The 23,681-nt window shown below is 44.3% G+C and overlaps 1 protein-coding gene across 2 annotated transcripts in view; it reads right to left on the bottom strand.

The window, feature by feature from the left end:
* FCHSD2 (FCH and double SH3 domains 2) overlaps positions 1-23,681 on the bottom strand; it is a 170,769-nt gene that overhangs the window by 84,686 nt on the left and 62,402 nt on the right. For both annotated transcript variants that reach the window (XM_065065189.1, XM_065065111.1), the window contains exons 4-5: positions 6,835-6,911; positions 2,925-3,069 (exon numbers count right to left, since the gene is read on the bottom strand). In XM_065065189.1, coding sequence (XP_064921261.1) covers positions 2,925-3,069; positions 6,835-6,911 — 222 coding nt within the window. The remainder of the gene's footprint in view (positions 1-2,924; positions 3,070-6,834; positions 6,912-23,681) is intronic.

Raw genomic sequence — 23,681 nt, 5'->3', positions numbered from 1 at the left:
AATAGTTCAATGTATTTCTATTTAATTGTAGATATTAAAAACTAGATGTGGTCAATGAAGGCTCCGGGTGATACTTAAAGGCAGAATCTCAAGCTTAAGGGACCCAATTTCCATTTCAATTTAAATTTCTGTCCTTCAAAGACCAGATCCAAGGTCCCAATTAATTTCATCTTATAATCAAACACCCAATTTCTGCCATTCGAGGTGCCACATTTGTCCTCTTACTGAACACCTACGGGTTTTCATTACATTAATTATTAATGCTTTTAACATCCAAAACTAATAAAATTGTGAAATTGAGCAACGTAACGTTCATTTCATAACATTCAACAATTGTTAAGAATCATATCCAGCCAGCTGCGGAAAATCAAGTTTTGTTAGAAATGCCTTGCACTGAAAATGTCCAATTCCTTTTTGGTTATAAATACATAGAAACTCGTGTACGTTCACACTAAATCCGGTATTTGATGTGTGCAGACCAGTAAAGCGATGGGCTCCATAAAGTAAGCAGGATTGGGTTATTTTAAGACCTCTGCATGTGTAGTAGGAAAATAAAAGGTAGAAAAATCTGTATATATTGGACAGATGGCAGAGAACAAAATTCATTTCTAAAAATCTGTGCTTTTGCTCCATCAATGGGTATTTTGATCCCTGCAGCCTCCTGTCGGCATCAAAACATTAAAATATCAAATAACCGCGGCGTTGTTAACACACCGGTTTGAAAAAGCATCAAATAACCTTGATTTGACATCTCTGAAGAATAAAAAAACGCTCAGGGGACTGAAAACCCTTCAGGGGGTTTGGGTTGGGGAGAGATTGGTTATATGTGAAAAGCTGACGGTTTCCTGTTGCGGCGCCTCTGTGCAGTGATTTTATACCATTTATTCCATGTTCTGATAGCGATCCCTGCAGCGGAGCCCACGGCAGCTTTGGATCAATTTTCTTAAAAGGTCAGACGTGGTAACAAGAGACACGTTTATTACCCCTGCTCTGGGGTCACTTTGTGATTTCATGATATTTTTTGGCAAATTAAGATTAGTTTTTCTGAAATTGTTGCAGTTTGTTATTGAAACAGGTCATAAAAAGTGTAAAATCACAAGTATCTCACTGACTGTTAATCACAATTTTGATAAGCTCTTGTCTGGATGGAGATTGGCATAATATATTACTTATCCGTTCAGAAATGCAAAGGAAGGGCGGTGAATGTGATCTCCCTTGACTTGAGTGAGGCATTTGACACAGTGTCCCACAGCATCCTCACAGCTGAACTGAGGGAGTGGGTCTGGATGAGCGGGGAGTGAGGTGACTGTGAACTGGCTGAAGGGAAGAAGCCAGAGAGTCGTGGTCAATGGGCAGAGTCCAGTTGAGGCCTGGATCTAGTGCAGTGCCTCAGGGGCAGTGCTGGGGCCGCTGTTATTCAATCTATGCATCAATGATTTGGATGAGGGAATAGAGTGACTGTCAGCAAGTTTGCTGGTGACACCAAGCTGGGAGGAGTGGTGACACGCCAGAGGCTGTGCTGCCATCAGAGACCTGGACAGGCTGGAGAGCTGGGCGGGGAGAAATGTAATGAACTAGAACAAGGGCAAGTGTAGAGTCTTGAATCTGGGCAGGAACAACCCCAGGTTCCTGTGTAAGTTGGGGAACGACCTGTTGGAGAGCAGTGTAGGGGAAAGGGACCTGGGGGTCCTGGGGACAGCAGGGTGACCATGAGCCAGCACTGGGCCCTTGTGGCCAGGAAGGCCAATGGTACCTGGGGTGGGTTAGACGGGGGTGGTCAGTAGGTCAGAGAGGTTCTCCTGCCCCTCTGCTCTGCCCTGGGGAGACCACAGCTGGAATATTGTGTCCAGTTGTGGCCCCTCAGTTCCAGCAGGACAGGGAACTGCTGGAGAGAGTCCAGCGCAGCCACCAAGATGCTGAAGGGAGTGGAGCATCTCCCGTGTGAGGAAAGGCTGAGGGAGCTGGGGCTCTGGAGCTGGACAAGAGGAGACTGAGGAGTGACCTCATTCATGGGGATCAATATGGAGAGTGTCAGGAGGATGGAGCCAGGCTCTTCTGGGTGACAACCAATGACAGGACAAGGGGTAATGGGTTCAAACTGGAACACAGGAGGTTCCACTTAAATTTGAGAAGCAACTTGTTCCTGGTGAGGGTGGCAGAGCCTGGCCCAGGCTGCCCAGGGGGGTTGTGGAGTCTCCTTCTGTGCAGACATTCCAACCCGCCTGGACACCTTCCTGTGTAACCTCATCTGGGTGTTCCTGCTCCATGGGGGGATTGCACTGGATGAGCTTTCCAGGTCCCTTCCAACCCCTGACTTTCTGGGATTCTGTGATTTTACTTGAAACCCATTCTGGATTAAGAGGTCTAGTAGAGACCTCTGGAGACAGAAATGACTTTCAAATGCAGCGACCAATTAAATCAAAGTTAAGCTTATTTTTTTCCTTGAACTACGCTATTTTCTCTGCACAGATTAACAGACCAATTCCAGCAGTTTTTGAACATTTACTTGTGATACCTTTACAGGAGGTGACTCAATAAGATGCATTTTACATCCTGTAGTCTTCTCGAGTCCTTTCTTCAGGTTTAAGATAAGCCTGTCCTTAAAATCAGAACCTGTCCTAACAAAACCCACCTTAAATCGTCTCTGCAAACCCAACTCGAGGTAATTGCCGCAGCGTGATGTTCCATTTGCACAGGCAGTTCTGAGCAACTTTAAAAAACTCATTTCCAAGCAATTTAAATTTTAGATAGCTCAGAATTTTGGTCCCTCTTCGACAAGCTATTTATTTCTATAACAACACGCACAGGAAAAGCCTGAAAAGTACCCACATAATTTAGAATTTCCACACTAAGAGATTTCTAACAACCGTGTTTTTCTATATCAGAATGACTAAAGCGTAAAGAACTTATTAAGGCGCAAATACCTTTTTGAGCTGCTGTTCCTTAAAGCACCGTACAGTCCTGGCCGGTTCCGAAATTAAGTTTTTATAGTTCTCGCAGATATTGAGGCGGGATTGGGCCACTTGCATCGTGCCTTCGAGAAGCGATTTCCAAACCGAGTACATGCTCCTAAAATAACGAAACACAAAGGTTGCAGGTAAGAAGAAATGGAGGTTGGGTGTTAAATTGAAAATGAGACCCATAGGAAGCAGAATGGGAACCGAACCCCGGTAACTTGTGGGCACAGGGAGCGTCGTGCAGACTTTTCCTACTGTGTGCAATTTGAATATGAGTCACCCGCTTCATTCTATAAATGCGACAGCCTGGATGAGCCACTTTGAGCTCCCCCTGTTAAATAAGCGAGCTGCACAGCAATGGTTTTACTACTCACAGGTCAGTGGATGAGCCAAATTTATGTTTAGTATTAATCATTTAGCTTAAGTAGATGAACACTAAATGTAATGAATTATTTGGAGATATAAGTGGGGTGGTTAGTAGGTCAAGAGAGGTTCTCCTGCCCCTCTGCTCTGTCCTGGGGAGACCACACCTGGAATCTTGTGTCCAGTTGTGGCCCCTCAGTTCCAGCAGGACAGGGAACTGCTGGAGAGAGTCCAGCGCAGCCACCAAGATGCTGAAGGGAGTGGAGCATCTCCCGTGTGAGGAAAGGCTGAGGGAGCTGGGGCTCTGGAGCTGGAGGAGAGGAGACTGAGGGGTGAACTCATTAATGTTTACAGATATATAAAGGGTGAGTTTCAGGAGGATGGAGCCAGGCTCTTCTCGGTGACAACCAGTGACAGGACAAGGGGCAATGGGTTCAAACTGGTAGGCAGGAGGTTCCACTTAAATTTGAGAAGCAACTTGTTCCTGGTGAGGGTGGCAGAGCCTGGCCCAGGCTGCCCAGGGAGAATGTCTACAGTCAGATCTGATCAGGCTATAAAAACAGGATTCTCGTCAAGGCTTCGCCCCTTATGCGATCCTGTTGGAGTTACATGCTGAGCTGCTGCCACCAGGAGCCACTTCCCCCCCTGTCCCAGGGATGGAGACTCCACTTGCCTTGCCATGTGTGTGAGTAAATTAACCCTCGCAGGATTACGAGTGTATCTACTTTCCGTGCACATTTGCACGTGTATTTATACTTTCCGTGCACATTTGCACACGTACTTTCCGTGCTCATTACGAGCACGTGTATAAATTAATCCTTGCATAATCGTGAGTGTATTTTCCTCCTGTGCATCCACATAAGCAGGTGTAATGTTTTGTGCACATTTGCACGTGTATTTCTCCTCGCAGGATTGCGAGTGTACACTTTCCATACTCAATATAAGTACATGTATCCCTTTAAAATAATCTCACACTGTTTTCAGGCAAGTGTGGATTCTTCCCGGACTCAGGGACAGATCCGATATTGTTTTTGGTGAAGCCACATGCATGCACACTGTGGACCTCCTGTTGTATTAGTTGCTGCCCCTTAATAACTTCCTCAACTGGTATCCAAACCTGTATCCAAGTCACTTTTGGAGTGCTAAAACCCTGTTTCTCACCGGTTTAATAAAAGTTGCTCTGGACCCTGTTGTCCCTTAAACTAACCTTGGGGGGCCTACGTGACACTTGGCAAGGTGGATTTGTTAAAATTTTAAGCTTTAAGTTCTGTTCATATTTACCAAAAGCAACTACAAACTACACTGAACAAGATAAGGCCTATTTTGCACTTTGCTAAGAAAGGATTTATCCAAATGAAACAGCACCTGCAAGGCCATGGACCAGAAACAACGTCAACAGCTGAACAAGACAAAGGCCCACGTGGAATCAGAGGAAAAGATCCAACGAGAAGCAAGAAGACCCCAAAGTGAAATATTGCTATTGGACTGAATCATGGTATGAATGGTTATATATAGATATAAAGATATAAGGTATAAAAATATATAAAGGTCTATGGTTTTCTATGCTCGGTTGGACCTCTGCGCAGGTTCCCAGCTGGATCCAGCCCTCCTGCTATTCTACTCCATTAAGTTTTTGTTTTTTAAGAATTTTGTCTATCAAAGTCTGCTGTGCATACGGTTATCAGGAGAAAAGACACATACGGACATCTGGAGAGAAATCCAGCAGCATTTGGCTTGGGGTATTTCCCCCATGCAGTAAATAACAGAGCGAACCCACCACCCAACTCTTTTAAGTCGCAATAAGCAGAACCCTAAGTTCCTCTCCTGTGACATTCATGCTGATCTAGAAATATCTGCACTTTTAACCAAAAATTTAAATCAAGTTTTACCGAAGTCAAAGCTCTTCCTCCTGTCCCTGTTCCATGGTTCAGTTTCCGTTGGACCAATTAACAGGCCCTACAGAATCCGGCAGCCAAAGCCAGATCAGATGTTGCCAATTTAGGTTAAGATCATAGACGTTGTGATTTTGACCATCTCACAATCAAGGAGCCAACAGTGTGCCCAGGTGGCCAAGAAGGCCAATGGTGTCCTGTCCTGTATCCAAACCAGCGTGGTCAGCAGGACAAGGGCAGTGATCCTTCCCCTGTACTCTGCATTGGGGAGGCCACACCTGGAGTATTGTGTTCAGTTCTGGGCCCCTCAGCTCAGGAAAGAGATTGAAGTGCTGGAGCGGGTCCAGAGAAGAGCAACAAGACTGGGGAAGGGACTGGAACACAAGCCCTATGGGGAGAGGCTGAGGGAGCTGGGCTTGTTTAGTCTGGAGAAGAGGAGGCTTAGAGCTGAGCTCAGCACTCTCTAGAACTACCTGAAGGGCAGTTCTAGCCAGGTGGGGATTGGGCTCTTCTCCCAGGCAGTCAGCAATAGGACAAGGGGCCATGGGCTTCAACTCTGCCAGGGGAAATTGAGGCTGGAGATTAGAAAGCAATTCTTTGCAGAGAGAGTGGTCAGGCATTGGAATGGCTGCCCAGGGAGGTGCTGGACTCACCGGCCCTGGAGGTTTTTAAGCTGAGATTGGACATGGCACTTAGTGCCATGATCTAGTCAATGGACTGGAGTTGGACCAAGGGGTTGGACTTGATGATCTCTGAGGTCTTTTCCAACCCAGTCCATTCTGTGATTCTGTGAAATAATCCCAGGTTGCTCAGTGATTTTGCCTCAGGCACCTGGAGCTTCTTCATGGGGCAGAATAAACCAAAGGACACAACCGGAGATGTGGGCAGAGTTTTGCAGGGCCTCAAAAATTCATTAGAAAAGCTCTGAAGGGCCGAAATCAGCAAAAGAACGTGGGTCTGTGTGCTACAGGAGGGTTTAAAATACACTTCAAACTGAGCAGTCGGTTTATTTCTCCTCAGGCACACAAGCGGTGGGAAGGGACTGGAACTTCAAACCACAAATATATCAACAATTTGAAACAAAACTGGTCAGAATGCAAAGAACACATTGAAATACAGTATCTTAAATATTTTTCCAACTATTTCGGAGGTGCTGTTTGAAGGTGGAAGGCTGAAGAATTCCTGGTTTTATATTACGATCCACCTTTCACGTTCATGAAATGGAGTTTTATAAACAAGCAATTCTTACTTTGCTGCCTCCTTATTATTAGATGTGATCATCATGAAGAACAATCCCCCAAAAAGAAAATTACTGCTGTCTTTTCCTATGAAAAATCCATTTATTGCTCTAACTTTAACGCTATTTACTAAAATATATATTCAGATATGAGCATTAATACCCAAACGACGACAGTCGTCCTATCTCGCTGTTTTGTTTTTCAAGTAACAAACATCTATTTGAGACTGATCACAGAATTTCAGGGGCAAACGAAGCTTCGTTTTTAACTCTACAACAAAGGAAAAATAACGACAAAGAGCAAGTGTTTTATGGTTAAGGGAAAGAATTCTACAAATTGAAATTCTAAAGATGGCTATTCGGAGATATCCAGCTGCTAAATTACCTATAATCGCTTCGTTCATCAGCTTTTATTCCCAGCCAGTCCTTCTTTAGGTATTGGCTCGCCAGCTTCTGAATGCTCTGTTCAAAGAAGGAAAAAATGAGTTAAAAATAAGAGGTAATTAAAATACCATGATAACCCAACACATAAAGAAGCAAATAATCTATAGCATTAGCAAACGACTTCAATGCACGACTGGAGTTTGTTTTCTGGTTTGTATTTGTGCTTGACTTTGGTTTCTGTTGAGAACAAGAACTGAGTTCTATGTTAATATTTTAAATCTCTAGCTGAGATTTACACTGAAAATGTTACTGTGTGTGACTAAGCCAAACAAAACCAATGGTACCAAGGATGTTTGTGGCACAATCAGAGGTGGGAATATTGCAGATAAAATGTCTCATGGCTGTAAGAATAAAAGGTTTTATTTCACTGCATGAGGACGAGGGGTTCTGAGAAGCAATGAAATATCTGCTCATTTATGCGCCCAAACCCAAATGCTCCATTTTGATTCTTCGGTTGCTTTCAGGATCGGGTCTTTATTACATTATTACAGCAGACTAGAGACTGAAAAATGCATCCCGCCTTTAATTATTAATGTTAATGACGCTCTTTAGTCTCCGGGTTTCACTTTGTGCCGTCTCAGAAAATCGATAAGAACATTTTCATAGCCAAGCTCCAGGCAAACAATTCAAGGGGGGGTCTCAGAGGTCTCCCCTTGGCCTTGTAATCTCATTTATATCATATATATCACTTTGGGATTAATGGATTGAAAAGAGGATCCAACGCAGTCAATGATAAGCACATGCTATATCATTTATTTCTATTTTTCATAGTGTATTTACGGTACTATCACCTGCTAGGCCGGCTTGAAGTATCTCAAAAATCACAACCAGATTTCATCCTTAGCAGCCCACTCGATGCTAAAAAGTTAATTATTCCTAATATATCATTAGTAGAAAACTGATGCTTCCTCATATTAAATGTATCTTGGGAGTCCAACTCCTGCTCTGAACTGATCCCACTGAGCCAGGTACCAGTTTTTGGTGTTAACGATGCTTAACGACCGGATTTACATTAACAATCCTTGCGAAGCCCATTTCTTAGTGGGAAGCTGTGATTTCCCATTCTGAGCTTCCACATCATTCCCAGTTCCCTTCCCTGGTTTCCATCGCACTGTTTGCTCAGCTAAGGATCATTTTCAAATTCCACGTCGGTATTCATATTTGTATCTATATCTTTATATCTACATTATTTATATACTATACATATATTTCTATTTGCATTCTGACACGTTCACCTCTACACTCAGCAATCTTTTCCACAGGTGAAGTTATGCCTGTAACTATAAATCCCGGCACTGCAATTTCTTTCATTTTCTCTTTTAAATGCACAAATGACACGAGGTAGCTGTTAAAAACCATCCAGATAAAATGAAATATACTATTTGCTTTAAAAAAGCAAAGAGTTGGAGGTTTATTTGGTCCCTCCACCTGGGGTTATTGGCATTTTTCTATTCCCTCCCCCTATGGGATCTGCCCCAAAATGCCCAACAAACATTCACAAACACCAAACTCACACACAAATTGTCCAAAAAGGGATAAATAAAGCCATTTTTTGCACACAGAAACCCTGTTACTGAAGGTGCAATTAATCACGTTTAACATGCTTGAGAGAATATTTAAATGAAGAATAAGCAAGAAGCCCATGCAGAACGTTCTCCTATTACTGCTGGATGACACGTTTCCTTAACATTTATTTTAAAGTAACTTTAGGGAATGGAATGGAGGTTTAGTGAGTAAAGGCGCTATCAAAGATTACAATGTAAATTCTGAAATGTATGCGAAATGTATGGTGAAATCCATAATTTCCTCTCCGTTTCCTTGTGTTACAGACCATTGGGGTGTAAGGAATTCAAATTCTACTTTGGGAAAGCGATATTGGGAGGGTGGTGTATCTGAATCTGGCACCTCCCTTCACAACCCTTTGTACCTGAAAAAAACACTACAACAATTTATAGTATAAATATGTAAAACTGTACTTCACTGAAACTACAACCGTCTGCTCACCGATGGCTGTGAAACAAGAAGGGGGTTTTATTTAATTTTTCCGCTTCATTATAAGGTGTGTATCGTTGAATTGGAAGAAAAGTGCAGTTAGTTATTTTTTGATAGTAATAACAAATGGTTTCTTTTAAATTGCACTATTTTGAATCAATAAGTATTGACAAGAAAGGTCAAAAATGTCAAATTCCCTGCGAGCGCTGTGCAACCTCTTTGGTAAAAGAAACGGACCTTGTGACTCCACTTTGGTGTGTTCTTGAATCATTTTGGTTGGAAAAGCCCCTCAAGATCATTGAGTCCAACCATAACCCACCCCTGGCACTGCCCCATGTCCTGAGAACCTCATGTCCGTCTGTCCAACCCTCCAGGGCTGGTGACTCCAGCACTGCCCTGGGCAGCCTGTTCCAATGCCCCACAGCCCTTTGGGGAAGAAATTGTTCCCCACATCCAACCTCAACCTCCCCTGGTGCAACTTGAGGCCGTTTCCTCTGCTCCTGGCGCTTGTTCCTGGGGAGCAGAGCCCGACCCCCCTGGCTCCAAGCTCCTTTCAGGCAGTTCAGAGATCAGAAGGTCTCCCCTCAGCTCCTGTTCTCCAGCTGAACCCCCAGGTCCCTCAGCCGCTCCATCACACTTGTGCTCCAGCCCCTCACCAGCTCCGTTCCCTTCTCTCAACTCTCTCCAGCACCTCAAGGCCTTTCTTGTGGTGAGGGGCCCAAAACTGCCTCCAGGATTTGAGGTTTGGCCTCCCCAGGTCCCAGCACAGTGGCACAATCACTTCTCCAGTCCTGCTGGCCACACCAGTGCTGGTACCAGCCAGGATGCTGGTGGCCTCTTGGCCACCTGGGCACACGCTGGCTCATGTTCAGCCGCTGGCACCAACACCCCCAGCTCCTTTTCCGCCGGGCACTTTCCAGCCGCTCTTCCCCGAGCCTGTAGTGCTGCCTGGGGTTGCTGTGACCCCAGGGCAGGACCCGACACTTGGCCTTGCTGAACCTCAGACAAATGGCCTCAGCCCATCCATCCAGCCCGGCCAGACCCCTCTGTATGGCCTTCCCACCCTCCAGCACATCAACACTCCACCCAACTTGGTATCATCCTCAAACTCACTGAGGGTGCACTCAGTACCCTCATCCAGACCATTGATAAAGAGACTAAACAGAACTGGCGGCAACACTGAGCCCTGGGGACACCACTCCTGACCGGCCAACAACTGCATTTGGCTCCGTTCACCACAACTCTTTGGGCCCTCCAGCCAGTTCTTTACCCATCACAGATACACCATCCAGACCACGAGCTGCAGCTTCTCCAGCAGATGCTGTGGGACACGGTGTCACAGGCTCTATGCAGTCTAAGCACACAACACCCACAGCCTTTCCCTCATCTGCTAGGTGGGTCACCTTGTCATGGAGGAGATCAGGTTGGTCCAACAGGAGCTGCCTTTCATAAACCCATGGAGACCGGCCCTGATCACAAGGTTCTCTTATGTGTGTTGTGTGATGTTACTCGAGATCACCTGCTCCATGACCGTCCCTAGCACCGCGGTCAGACTGACAGGTCTGTAGTTCCCCAGATCCTCCTTCTTGTAGATGGGCATCACATCAGCCAAATTAAATGAACATGAAGCGGGATTTAAAAAGAGCAAACATAAAATATTATCAACAGGCCAGCTGTGGCATAAACCACATTTTAACTCATCTGAAGACGCACATAATTCCTCCATGTCTTGGTTTTCCCTTGTTCACGTGTTTGCCAATCTGCCTCGCAGATGGATGGATGGAGCAGAAAATTGTGTCAATCGATCACCCAAGGAATCAACACCTAGAAATGAAATTCTGCTCAACAGAAAGACCTTAAAGAATCAGTTTTATGTACGCTCCAATTCATATTTCCCAGTGCTGCAGCTCTCATTTGATGTTTGCTATAACCAGACCTCACCACAAATCTATTTATTGGTATTTTCTATTAAAATCGGTTGTAACAGATACTGGGGGAGGGATAAAAAAATATTTGCTGTAATACTAACAGAAAATAATTACCAAGAGGAAAGCAAAAGGAAAGCTGGCCCAAACTAAAAGAGCATTGATAGACAATATGTGGCTTTTAAAAAGACATATTAATGATGTTTTTCAAAGAATTTTATTTGATGACAAGCCCTAAAACCTATAATTGATTGCAGCAAGCATGGCAGATGCTGGCTGATGTAACACTGAGTTTTGGAAAATATCTATACAGAACAAATGTTCCTTTTCATTTAAGTAGTTTCAATCTCTTGCATCATTTTGATCGCCTGTCTGTAGCAGAGAGGAATCCATCAACCGACCTCTTAAAACTTTCATTTCTACAAAATCGATCCACGCTCTGCTATTGTTGTTGCATTGAAAAGGGACCGTGGATTGAGAAGGACAGAGAAATAGTCCCCTCTGAGTCATTTTTAATATTCAGCGACCCGAGGAATCTTGTGGACATTACCCCCAATGCAACCAACTCTGCAAACATTTGGAAGCCACTTGTGCTATTAAACTATTCAAATCAAGACTCTCCAATAACAGCAAGTAAAAATCAGCAACGATGGGCCATTACTATTGTGAGCTGCATTTAGGATGGAAAATTCTATTTTATTTCAGTAATCCCAGAATGTGAGGGGTTGGAAGGGACCTGGAAAGCTCATCCAGTGCAATCCCCCCATGGAGCAGGAACACCCAGATGAGGTTACACAGGAAGGTGTCCAGGCGGGTTGGAATGTCTGCACAGAAGGAGACTCCACAACCCCCCTGGGCAGCCTGGGCCAGGCTCTGCCACCCTCACCGGGAACAAGTTGCTTCTCATATTCAAGCAGAAACTCCTGTGCTCCAGTTCGCGCCCATTGCCCCTTGTGATGTCACTGGTTGTCACCGAGAAGAGCCTGGCTCCATCCTCCTGACACTCACCCTTTAGATATCTGTAACCATGAATGAGTCACCCCTCAGTGTCCTCTTGTCCAGCTCCAGAGCCCCAGCTCCCTCAGCCTTTCCTCACACGGGAGATGCTCCACTCCCTTCAGCATCTTGGTGGCTGCGCTGGACTCTCTCCAGCAGTTCCCTGTCCTGCTGGAACTGAGGGGCCACAACTGGACACAATATTCCAGGTGTGGTCTCCCCAGGGCAGAGCAGAGGGGCAGGAGAACCTCTCTGACCTACTGACCACCCCCTTCTAACCCACCCCAGGTACCATTGGCTTCCTGGCCATAAGGGCCCAGTGCTGGCTCATGGTCACCCTGCTGTCCCCAGGACCCCCAGGTCCCTTTCCCCTACACTGCTCTCCAACAGCTCATTCCCCAACTTACACTGGAACCTGGGGTTGTTCCTGCCCAGATTCAAGACTCTGCACTTGCCCTTGTTCTAGTTCATTAAATGTTTCCCCGCCCAACTCTCCAGCCTGTCCAGGTCTCTGATGGCAGCACAGCCTCTGGCGTGTCAGCCACTCCTCCCAGCTTGGTGTCACCAGCAAACTTGCTGACAGTCACTCTATTCCCTCATCCAAGTCACTGATGAATATATTGAATAACAGCGGCCCCAGCACTGCCCCCTGAGGCACTGCACTAGATCCAGGCCTCAACTGGACTCTGCCCCATTGACCACAAATTTTGAAGAACCACTGGTGGTTCTTCAAAAATAAAATTGGGAGTTATATCTTGCCCTTGTAAAAACAGCAGTTTGACTGATGTCAGATATTTTTAAAGCCATATTTTCAGTTGTAGGGGAGTAAAACTGGCCGAGAATGAAGAGAAACTTCTATATAAATATACAGAGAATCCTCCAAAAAGAAAAAAACTACACGACTGAGTTCTGTAAAATTTCAACATTTTGAAGAATGTTTCTGCTATGAAAATGAAAACAAATTAGATGCATCCAAAAGCCATTTCAGCTGCTCGTGCTTCCCCGATGCTCTCAGGTTCTTTTCTTAATTCGGTACAATTTTACATGATTTAGCTCAATGAGTCTGACTCATAGTTAGTGCCAAAAACCATCGTAGGCGACTTTATCAATCACACGGCTGTTTTCTTTTCCTGAGCTCAAAGAATAACTTGAACCAGATTTGCTGCTTGCCAACATCCCTTCAAAACACTTGGACGGGGAGACGTGTGGGAGCAGAAAACTCCAAAGCGTCTGCGTGGGGAGAAGAAAACTCCAACATTAGAACAATTTAGTCTCAATATTAAATTCCGAGCTAGTTATTAAGTCTTCGCAGCGATTATTTCCAGTGGTATTTGATTTATTAGAGCGAGATTCAATAAAGGAAATGAGTAAATGGGAATGAACGCCGTGCAGCACGGACTCAATTCGGGATATGACTTGGTTTAATTTCTATTATAAGCTGACGACAAAAACACTTGTCAGAGGCAATTGTTTTGCTCAGAGCTTACCCGGGGCCTTGGGCAATGGGACCGTCACTAAATAAATATGAAAACAAACCACAAAACAGGCAGCGCATGGACTTGGATGGAGCATCCGGATACTTTGGAAAAGGCACCGATTAAAAGGACACCAGGACTGTTTATCTGCATCGCATTTAATGTGTTTAAACCATCGATAAAAAGGTTCCGGGTGCCCGAAGCTATGATTGTAAAACTGCCCAGAAACATTAGGAAAGGTTCGTTATTTAATGTAAAGCTGCGTCTTTAATCTTGTTGCTTCTCCTTCCCGGAGATGGGATGTTCCTTCCTACCATTAGATGATTCCAGTGTCAGAAAATATGGAATTTCATTCATAATTTCTTTCCAAGCTGCTTCATTTCTCTTTCTTTTTGACAAAAAAGCAAAGGCAAACAAAGGGGAAAGCTGAAAACTTAATGTACAGCAGTTAAGTATCACCCAGGGTGCTCTTGCAATCAGGTTGAGCAAAGGAAATGTCCAATATTTTCTTCATCACGGGTCTTGTTCATTTGTTAAATTAAAGTTAAAACCGTTAATTCACTGGAAGCGTGTTAATTCGTGCCAAAATATCTTGCTCCTGAAGTTGAGCATTATGTTTTCTATTCAATCCTTAAAAGGGATTAAAAAGCAAAGAAAAATCACTGCCAGGAATTGCTTATTCCCACAGAAATTGAAGGCAAAAGGCCATTGACACCACAGTCCCCCAGGTTTCGGGAGGAATGGTCCTACCCCAGTTTTCAGGCTTCATTTGTAACCTGTTGGGGTTTTTTTCCCTTGATTTTCACCCCTCTCCTCTGGTCTCTCTCTAGTTGGTCCAAATCTCCCCACGCAAAGGGCAATACGCTGATTTTTCAGGCTGATTTTGGGCTTCAATCCCATTGGGACACTCACTTGCCGACCAAACCTGAGCCAATATCCGTAAATGTAATAAGCGCACACAACTTCATTCGATTTAACAAAGAATATTCGATATCTACGTGATTTTCCATCATGGTCTTGTCATTCCTAGTGTGAATTTTATATCATCACATGAAAGAATCAATAACCTCCCTACAGTCAAGACACCTTGTGCCTCTATTTCCAGACCTGTTATATTGTAACTGCAAAGTCACAAAATCAGAACAAACTGGTGTTAAGTGTTTTTACTTAACCCTTCGATTTGTTGCTGCAATGGTTTTCTAGGAATTTAATGCTATGGAACTTAACTCTTGCTCAGTTTTTCAATGTTTTCCAAGACAAAACTCACAGCTCTAAGATGGGAAAGAATTGCAGGTTAAATCCTCCGCAGGAAAGTGAACTGGACCCGGAAACAATTCGGATTTCGTCATCAAAATATCCTCTAACCTCTTATATTCCTGATTTTTCATCAATCCAAGACAGATCTATAACCTAGAGATGAATACGAGCCGATCTACTCGCACTGTTCTACTGCGCTTGGCAGCAAATACACATACGTAGGTTCTTTATCTCAGTTATTAAGAATATCCCAACAGATTAGTTCAACAGATTGTAAATAATAAACTTGGTTTAGTCTTCAAAATATAAGTATTTAGACCATATGCAATGACTCTTCTCTATACTTGCAATCTTTTTCTGGCTTGTGAAGCTCTTCTTTATAAACCTAAATACAGTCATTTTTCACAGTTGCCTTTCTTAACCACACAGCAAGCGGGAAAGCAGAAATTACTGCAGAACCTCTTATCTGGAGAAGGAAGAGATTTGACTTTCAGACCTCACAAAGCAGAAATAAGAAGCCTCAGCACCAGAATTTAGGGAGGAAGAGTCTGGTTTCTTCCAAAACCCCCTTTCTCAAGCAGCGTTGGGGAGGAAGGTGCCGAGATGCTGCAGCCGCTCTTTGGATTATTCCAGATCTTCTCAAGGCTCCGGGCTGTTGTAAACCAAGAGGGCACAAAACACCATTTAGAGAGATTCCCTTTAGAGAGTTTTGAGGCATAGACCATATAAAACTGGTATTGAGAGACTGAAGAGAATGAAGTTACGGTTAAAGATCTGGTTTCCTCCTTTTAGAGGTCTTACTGCCAGAGTTAATTCAAAGTTTCTTGGGAAACAGGATAGAACCGTAGAATCATTTTGGCTGGAAAAGACCCTCAAGATCATCAAGTCCAACCATAATCCACCCCTGGCACTGCCCCATGTCCTGAGAACCTCACATCCGTCTGTCCAGCCCTCCAGGGATGGTGACTCCAGCACTGCCCTGGGCAGCCTGTTCCAATGCTCCACAGCCCTTTGGGGAAGAAATTGTTCCCACATCCAACCTCAACCTCCCCTGGCGCAACTTGAGGCCGTTTCCTCTGGTCCTGGCGCTTGTTCCTGGGGAGCAGAGCCCGACCCTGGGGGAACCGAAATCACCTCAGAACACAAAATGGCAGCCCCAGGGGCACCAGAATCACCTCAGGACTCAAAATGGCGGCCAGAGGGGTGGTGGGATCACCTCACAAGAAAGGCCTTGAGGTGCTGGAGCGAGTTGAGAGAAGGGAACGGAGCTGGTGAGGGGCTGGAGCACAAGTGTGATGGAGCGGCTGAGGGACCTGGGGGGTTCAGCTGGAGAACAGGAGCTGAGGGGAGACCTTCTGATCTCTGAACTGCCTGAAAGGAGCTTGGAGCCAGGGGGGTCGGGCTCTGCTCCCCAGGAACAAGCGCCAGGAGCAGAGGAAACGGCCTCAAGTTGCGCCAGGGGAGGTTGAGGTTGGATCTGGGAACAATTTCTTCCCCAAAGGGCTGTGGGGCATTGGAACAGGCTGCCCAGGGCAGTGCTGGAGTCACCATCCCTGGAGGGTTGGACAGACGGACATGAGGTTCTCAGGACATGGGGCAGTGCCAGGGGTGGGTCAATGGTCGGACTCGATGATCTTGAGGGTCTCTTCCAGCCAAAATGGTTCTATGATTTGTTAAAAAAAGTAAGAAAAAGGTTCATTTAGCTTTGTCCCCTCCCAATTTTGATAACGCGTTCACACAGCGCTTGGCGCTCGACGGCAGAGAAGTGGTTGAAAACAGGACGAGCGCGCTTTCGCACTGAGTTCAAAGGTGTTTTTTGAAGCGATTTAATGGTCGAGTCAATTCCACAGCGATTTTCTAGGAGTTTGAAAGGTGTGCAATTCATCCAAATGTGCAGAAAAATCAGCAAAAGAACTGTATAAGAAAAGAAACACTGGATAGGACAATAAAAACATAGCAAGTAAGCCATAGCAGAATATAACGTTACAGAAGCGTCTATTTTCTTATATAATTACATTAAAGTGTAGGAAGATATGAAAAGAAAGTGTAAATTGAAAACACAGGCTGGAAATACTCTGAAAATACAATGATACTATTACATAGTAGCTCAATCATCCACAAAGACACATTAAGCGCCAATAAAAGGAGACTCTTTAAAGTCAGATTTACAGAGAATTTACAGAATTTTAAGAAAACTTGGAAAAACACACGATACCAAAAGTAGTATTTTAATAAAGGAAGTTCAGGTAACGAAAATTCCATGGGCTGATTTCAGTTCCACTTGATCACAAGGTTATAAAACACATGGCGCTGAATTTTGACGTGTTGAAACACAGTTTCAGGAAAGAACGAAATAAACGGGAGGTTCAAATTAAAACCGGCTTTAACGGGCTGCAGGATGAAACTTCTTCAATAACTTCAGCCACTGAGACTATTAATAAAATGCAGAATTATGAACTAAGCAGCATAAGAACCTTCCCTAAATTAAACATGTTAATCTTCGCTTTATTTAAAGAAAACGGATGTGTATGATTAAGAAAAATAATTTAAGAGCTTTTGGACAGGAGACAGAGAGGGTGATAACTATTTATCTTATATATATCTTATCAAATACAGCTGAAACCCACCAAAGAATCAGTAGCTACAAGTTTAAAAAGTCAATGCATAGTAATGGGCTAATCAGGTTATTTGATATTAAAATAAACGCCTCACAGATACTAAAATATAAGGCCATGGTGGACACAAGTTAAGCATGACAGTGTAAACCAAAATATATTAAGAATAGTTTTTGAAAACATTCCTAATTCAGATGGAGGGATTTAGACTTGGCATCTCTTAAGCCAATCCAAGTTAAGTCTAGTTTAAGGGAATGACTTTGCTCAACACACTGTGTAACCTCAAGGTATTTGTTTGAAGTCACTTTGAACTAGTTCAAAAAGCAGTGAGGTATTAGAAGAGCTAAAAAGACACAATATAGGAACGTCGGACTAAAGCAAGGACGGGTTAGCGGCTTCTCTATCTTGTTTCAGAGTTGGATTGCTACCGAAAATTGTGTTTTAAGGCTTTGCCAAGTCAACCACAGAGCCTGGGATTGGAAAATGATGGTTCTCTCATCCTTGGTAGAAATAAACCATAAATACGCGTGGGCGTTGTTTAAACAACGTCGTTCAGAACAATCCCATTTTTGAGTATTTAATATCTGGAAAAAGCGTAACAACTGGAAATACGCCATTGAACGTCAGCTCTTTGATGAATCTGAACACTCATTCATAATGAGTAAAAAAGGCTGTGTTTTATTAGATTACAAACCATTCTTTCTTCCCATTCTCCATCAGAGGAATGTATCTTATAGTCACTTTCTCCCACGTCGTAAAGATGATTTTGTGCATTGGTTTTATTCTCCGAAGCGCCGTTCCCAGCCGAGGCTCAAGTTGCTCCCGGTTATTCATTGTCAGTGTCTTCACGAGCGAGCAGGTCGGCGTTGGCTGCTCTGTGGGAACTTCTTAATTAAAGGTTCACATGATTACAAAGCACCGAGACGGCTCCACGCTTTATGAGGCACAAAACTTGATTTCTTTTCATCTCAAACCGGCCGGCAGATAATTATTACATTTGTTGTGCTTCGTTTCATATTTATCGATCAGTTTATAACCACTGAGATCTTACTGTTGTGAAGTTTAGCACGTTACAGTCGGAAAATTCATTTGCTTTTGCGTAATTAGCTTCACAGCTTGTTACATCTTAAGAATACAGAACCTGCAATTATGGAATCTCATATATTGAGATGTTTTAAGTCCGTTTTTGTTTAAATACATTGGATTGTGGGGGAAAATGCAATAATCTGCCTGAAAACACAATGCTATATTGTTAATAAATGATGGGTATGTTTTGCTATTTGGTATATTTTGGTGTTTGGTATGTCTGGCAAAGTTTAGATGAAGAGATTTCACTCTGGAAATCGTTATCATCACTATTAAAACATCACAATTTTCTTGGGGTTTTTTTAACTAATATTTCTTGTTCATTCTGTTTCAGGTTTTCTTTTTAAACAATAAATCTGCTTTTAGCACTGCTAAAATCTTACACCTTCTATAACGTAAGCAGGACAAGGGCAGTGATCCTTCCCCTGTGCTCTGCATTGGGGAGGCCACACCTGGAGTGTTGTGTTCAGTTCTGGGCCCCTCAGCTCAGGAAAGAGATTGAAGTGCTGGAGCGGGTCCAGAGAAGAGCAACAAGACTGGGGAAGGGACTGGAACACAAGCCCTATGGGGAGAGGCTGAGGGAGCTGGGCTTGTTTAGTCTGGAGAAGAGGAGGCTTAGAGGTGAGCTCAGCACTCTCTAGAACTACCTGAAGGGCAGTTCTAGCCAGGTGGGGATTGGTCTCTTCTCCCAGGCAGTCAGCAATAGGACAAGGGGCCATGGGCTTCAACTCTGCCAGGGGAAATTGAGGCTGGAGATGAGAAAGCAATTCTTTGCAGAGAGAGTGGTCAGGATTGGAATGGCTGCCCAGGGAGGTGCTGGACTCACCGGCCATGGAGGTTTTTAAGCTGAGATTGGACATGGCACTTAGTGCCATGATCTAGTCAATGGACTGGAGTTGGACCAAGGCTTGGACTGGATGATCTCTGAGGTCTTTTCCAACCCAGTCCATCCTGTGATTCTGTGATGATAACGATAAGATTGTGCACAATATAAACTTAGATAGTTTAATAAATTAGTTTATAAACCGATGCAATTTGGGGCTAATGGAGCAAAGCACCTTTTCCTTAAGTATCTCACAAAACACCTATTTGATGGACATATTTCACCTGTTTCTCCATCCAAGTGTTACCGGTAACCCCCACAACCAGGACAAACGCTCCCACACATTAATGCCATTTTCTCCCAAAATTCGTATTTTCTCTAAGTGTCCTTAATGCCAAACGACCTGTAGGTTTGGGAAGTGTTTCACATGTTCTCATTAGAAAAGGAATATAAGGACAAATCACAACGTTTAGCATGAAATACAGATGTTAAATACGCACACTTAGATCATTTATATGATAAAATTTGAGGATGCGAGGAGGCAAAAAGCCAAAATTGTCCAGTTCAACGAACGGCCATCGTTTCCAAATTTTCTTTTCCTCCACTTCCCTCCGGTTTATTTTCTTCCAAGTAACACAACATCCAAGCAGGAGGAAAAATCTCTGGTCAGTAAAGCAATTAATTGCAGTGTACACACTACAACAGGCTGCTTCAAACAATTTCAACCTTCAATGCGTCGTTTCGGTTTGGTTTTAATGTGTCCTAAAAGCACCGTCATGAATTTAAAGCGTAAAAGACAAAGAGACAAAGATCCGCGAGTTTTCTGCAAACAAATGAAGATGATTCAACTTGGCTGGAAAACTCTTTCAGCTGAACAAACAAGCGAAATGTTTGCTGGAAAATCGGAAAGAAAACTGGACGTGCTGACATCTGCAAATAAGTCTTGGCATCGTGAAGCAGTTATGGAAAACAAAGGTTTAGACTTGTTAAATAAACCAGCTGGATTAACCAGCCAGCCAGAGGATGAGGAAAATACAAGTTCAGTCGTACCTAACGCTACGTTCAATATTCAAGGTCAGCAGACACCAAAGGTAATTTCTCCTGCTGGTTTGAAAATTGACCCACAAATAAGGGCTGATGAACTATTTCTCAATAGTTTCAGTGGTGATGATGTGATGTGGTGAGACAATTAAAGAATAAATACACTGCGGTGAGGGGAATTCCATCTGAGTGGTGTTTCGGAAGAATCTGCGCTCACGTAAGGATATAAAAACTGCTGGGATTGTGCTTTTAAGAATGAAAAAGATCTCACCTTCCACTTCCACAAGCAAGAGATTTTGGAAGACATTCCCAAGAAGGTTAAAATATAAGCGTTGTTTCCTCCCAATAACCCCACATTTCAGCCTTTAAGGTAGAGCAAGATCCCTCTGATGACTCGGGACAGCTCAAATTCTTGCAATTTCTATTTTTCAACACCAATAATCGTTTCTTCAAACTTGCAGCGGAGTTGAGATGAAAAAACGACATTCTCAAGAATCTTTAACCCATGATTTGCCGTCTCCAGTTAATGTCTGAGCCACTATCAGTAGATTGCTACATTGTCTATTCGACACTTTATTGCATGAAAAAGTAGGTGCCAAAGGCAGAATTTCGCTTTCAAGGAAGAGAAATTAAACATTTGCTTGAAATTGTCATGATTCACAGAGTTGGGCCAAGATTGCCCAACTACAAATGCAAAATTGAATTTTACACTCCTGGGATGAATATAAAAAGCAACCTTAGAAAGCCCGAGCTTGCTGCTTCTTTCATGCTGATGGTGATAAGAAACAAGGGCGGCTCCTCCGCATGGCCTGAGTCCTCTTGGCCTGGCAGCAGGTCCAGCTGTCCCGCAGAGGCGCTGGGGCTGCTCCGGCCCCTTGCCCAGCGCTGTGGGGCAGTCACAGAATCACAGGATCATTTTGGCTGGAAAAGACTCTCAAGGTCATCGAGTCCAACCGTTCCCCCACCCCTGGCACTGCCCCATGTCCTGAGAACCTCATGTCCGTCTGTCCAGCCCTCCAGGGATGGTGACTCCAGCACTGCCCTGGGCAGCCTGTTCCAATGCCCCACAGCCCTTTGGGGAAGAAATTGTTCCCACATCCAACCTCAACCTCCCCTGGCGCAACTTGAGGCCGTTTCCTCTGCTCCTGGCGCTTGTTCCTGGGGAGCAGAGCCCGACCCCCCTGGCTCCAAGCTCCTTTCAGGCAGTTCAGAGATCAGAAGGTCTCCCCTCAGCTCCTGTTCTCCAGCTGAACCCCCCAGGTCCCTCAGCCACTCCATCACACTTGTGCTCCAGCCCCTCACCAGCTCCGTTCCCTTCTCTCCACTCGCTCCAGCACCTCAAGGCCTTTCTTGTGAGGTGATCCCGCCAGCCCTCTGGCCGCCATTCTGAGTCCTGAGGTGATTCTGGTTCCCCTGGGGCCGCTATTTTGAGCCCTGAGATGAGTGGCCCAAAACTGCCCCCAGGATTCGCAGTTTGGTCTCCCCAGGTCCAGCACAGGGACGGTCACTGCCCTGGTCCTGCTGGCCACACCAGTGCTGGTACCAGCCAGGAATTCAAGCAAATCCACTTTAGCTCCACAAAAATCATAAGTCCTGCTTACTAAAATCATTGGGGACTTTTTTCCCTAAAGTGGTAATAGTAGCGACATCTGTATCACCTGTGAAGCCACAAAACATTTGCTGTGAGCAGATCCCAGGCAAATGTTTCACACCTAAACAACTGCAAATAATTAAACAAGGCCTAAAGGCGATACCAGCATCCCCCAAACGAGGTGGATCCAACACTCACATCCAGTCCTGGAAAAGCAGCAGGGATTTCCGGGGTTTGCAGTCTTTGTATTTCCTTTCTCATATAAAACTTCCCATCTTCCTAAGAGTCCATATTGACGTTGAGAAGCAGAATATAATTTATCAGCAGGATTACTACCTGCAAAGCACTTCCATCGAACATTTGCCTGTATATATTTTATAAGTCATGCAAGAAAGCTTTGAGATGACATCCACAGTCCTGAAGCTGGCCTTCAAAAATACTATTATACGTTTCACGGGGTTTACTGTGGTTTATTTTGTTGGTTCTAAATCAAACAGTAGCAGAGACGCAACTCTGAATATTGAGACTACGCAAAATTTTAAGTAAGGTTGAGTAAACTCAAACTGTCTTTAGCAGCATTTTAAGCTTACCAATTTGGTATCTTGGTACCTTAAATCACGGGGTATCTTTTTAAAACAAGAAATCTCTATTTTCAACAGGACAGAAGATTACGCGGTTACAAGAAAGGTTGTCAAAGGTTGTGTTCATGTTCAAACATCTGTAGAAATCAAATCCCCCCCCAGCCCAGGATACAGGTGCCAAAGCACTAAGGGGGAAACCAGCCTCTTAGACAATACTTTATTCTCTGAAGTCCCAAGGCAAGCCAGCTCTGCTAAGAGCTGCCAACAGCATCCACGGCCAACTCAGCTTGACTTCATTCACATTAAAAAAATCTCCTTCCTGCTCATTTAAGAAAGAATTTAATAGAACAATTCAGAAAAAAAAAATAATCACCAAGCCGATGTCCGCACAGAAAATAAAGTGGTGGAAACCGGCCAGAAGGCAAGGAGGAAAGTTTGTCTTTGGGTATTTACAACGCAAAGTTATTCACTCTCAATATATAAAGTATAGGTCCACCCACAGGAACTTTATATATAAATATGCATGTGTATGTTTTACGTGTTAAACTCCTGGAGCTGGTATTGTCAGACAAGCAGAATAACTGGGAAAAGGCAGCAAATCGCCGGTGCTGAGGGAAAGGGGCCGTGCGGCCTGTGCCACGTGCGCCAGGCAAAGGCAGCGGGGCTGGAAAGCACATGGGGCATCTTCTGGCTGCCCTGGGCTGGGCTCAGGTCCTCCCCACGCCTGCCGGAGTGCTACGGCATTCTTCTTGCACTGCACATGAAGCTATAGAGAGGCCCAGAGTTCTTTGCTTTGGGTAATTGGGGAAGGGGGGGGCGGAAAAAGAAAAGAGGGGAAAAAAAGGGAGGAAAAGGGGGGAAAAGAGGGGGATAGGAGGGGAAAAAAGTGGGGGAAAAGAAGGGAAAAAAGATGGGGAAAAAGGGGAGAGAAGGGGGAAAGAAAAGGGGGGAGAAAAAGGGGGGAATGAAAAGGAGGATAAAGGGGGAAGGGGGAAAAGGGGGAAAGCGGGAAAAGGCAGAATAGGGGGAAAAGAAAAAAGAAACAAGGGAAAAAAGGAAGGGAAGGGAAGGGAAGGGAAGGGAAGGGAAGGGAAGGGAAGGGAAGGGAAGGGAAGGGAAGGGAAGGGAAGGGAAGGGAAGGGAAGGGAAGGGAAGGGAAGGGAAGGAAAGGAAAGGAAAGGAAAGGAAAGGAAAGGAAAGGAAAGGAAAGGAAAGGAAAGGAAAGGAAAGGAAAGGAAAGGAAAGGAAAGGAATAGTGAAAGGAATAGTGAAAGGGGAAAGGAAAGGAATAGGAAAAGGGGAAAGGAAAGGAATAGGAAAAGGGGAAAGGAATAGGAAAAGGGGAAAGGGGAAAGGAATAGGAAAAGGGGAAAGGAATAGGAAAAGGGGAAAGGAATAGGAAAAGG

This window comes from Columba livia, chromosome 1, assembly GCF_036013475.1.
Source record: "Columba livia isolate bColLiv1 breed racing homer chromosome 1, bColLiv1.pat.W.v2, whole genome shotgun sequence".
NCBI lineage: Eukaryota > Metazoa > Chordata > Aves > Columbiformes > Columbidae > Columba > Columba livia.
This window is presented reverse-complemented; position numbering and strand designations above follow the sequence as displayed.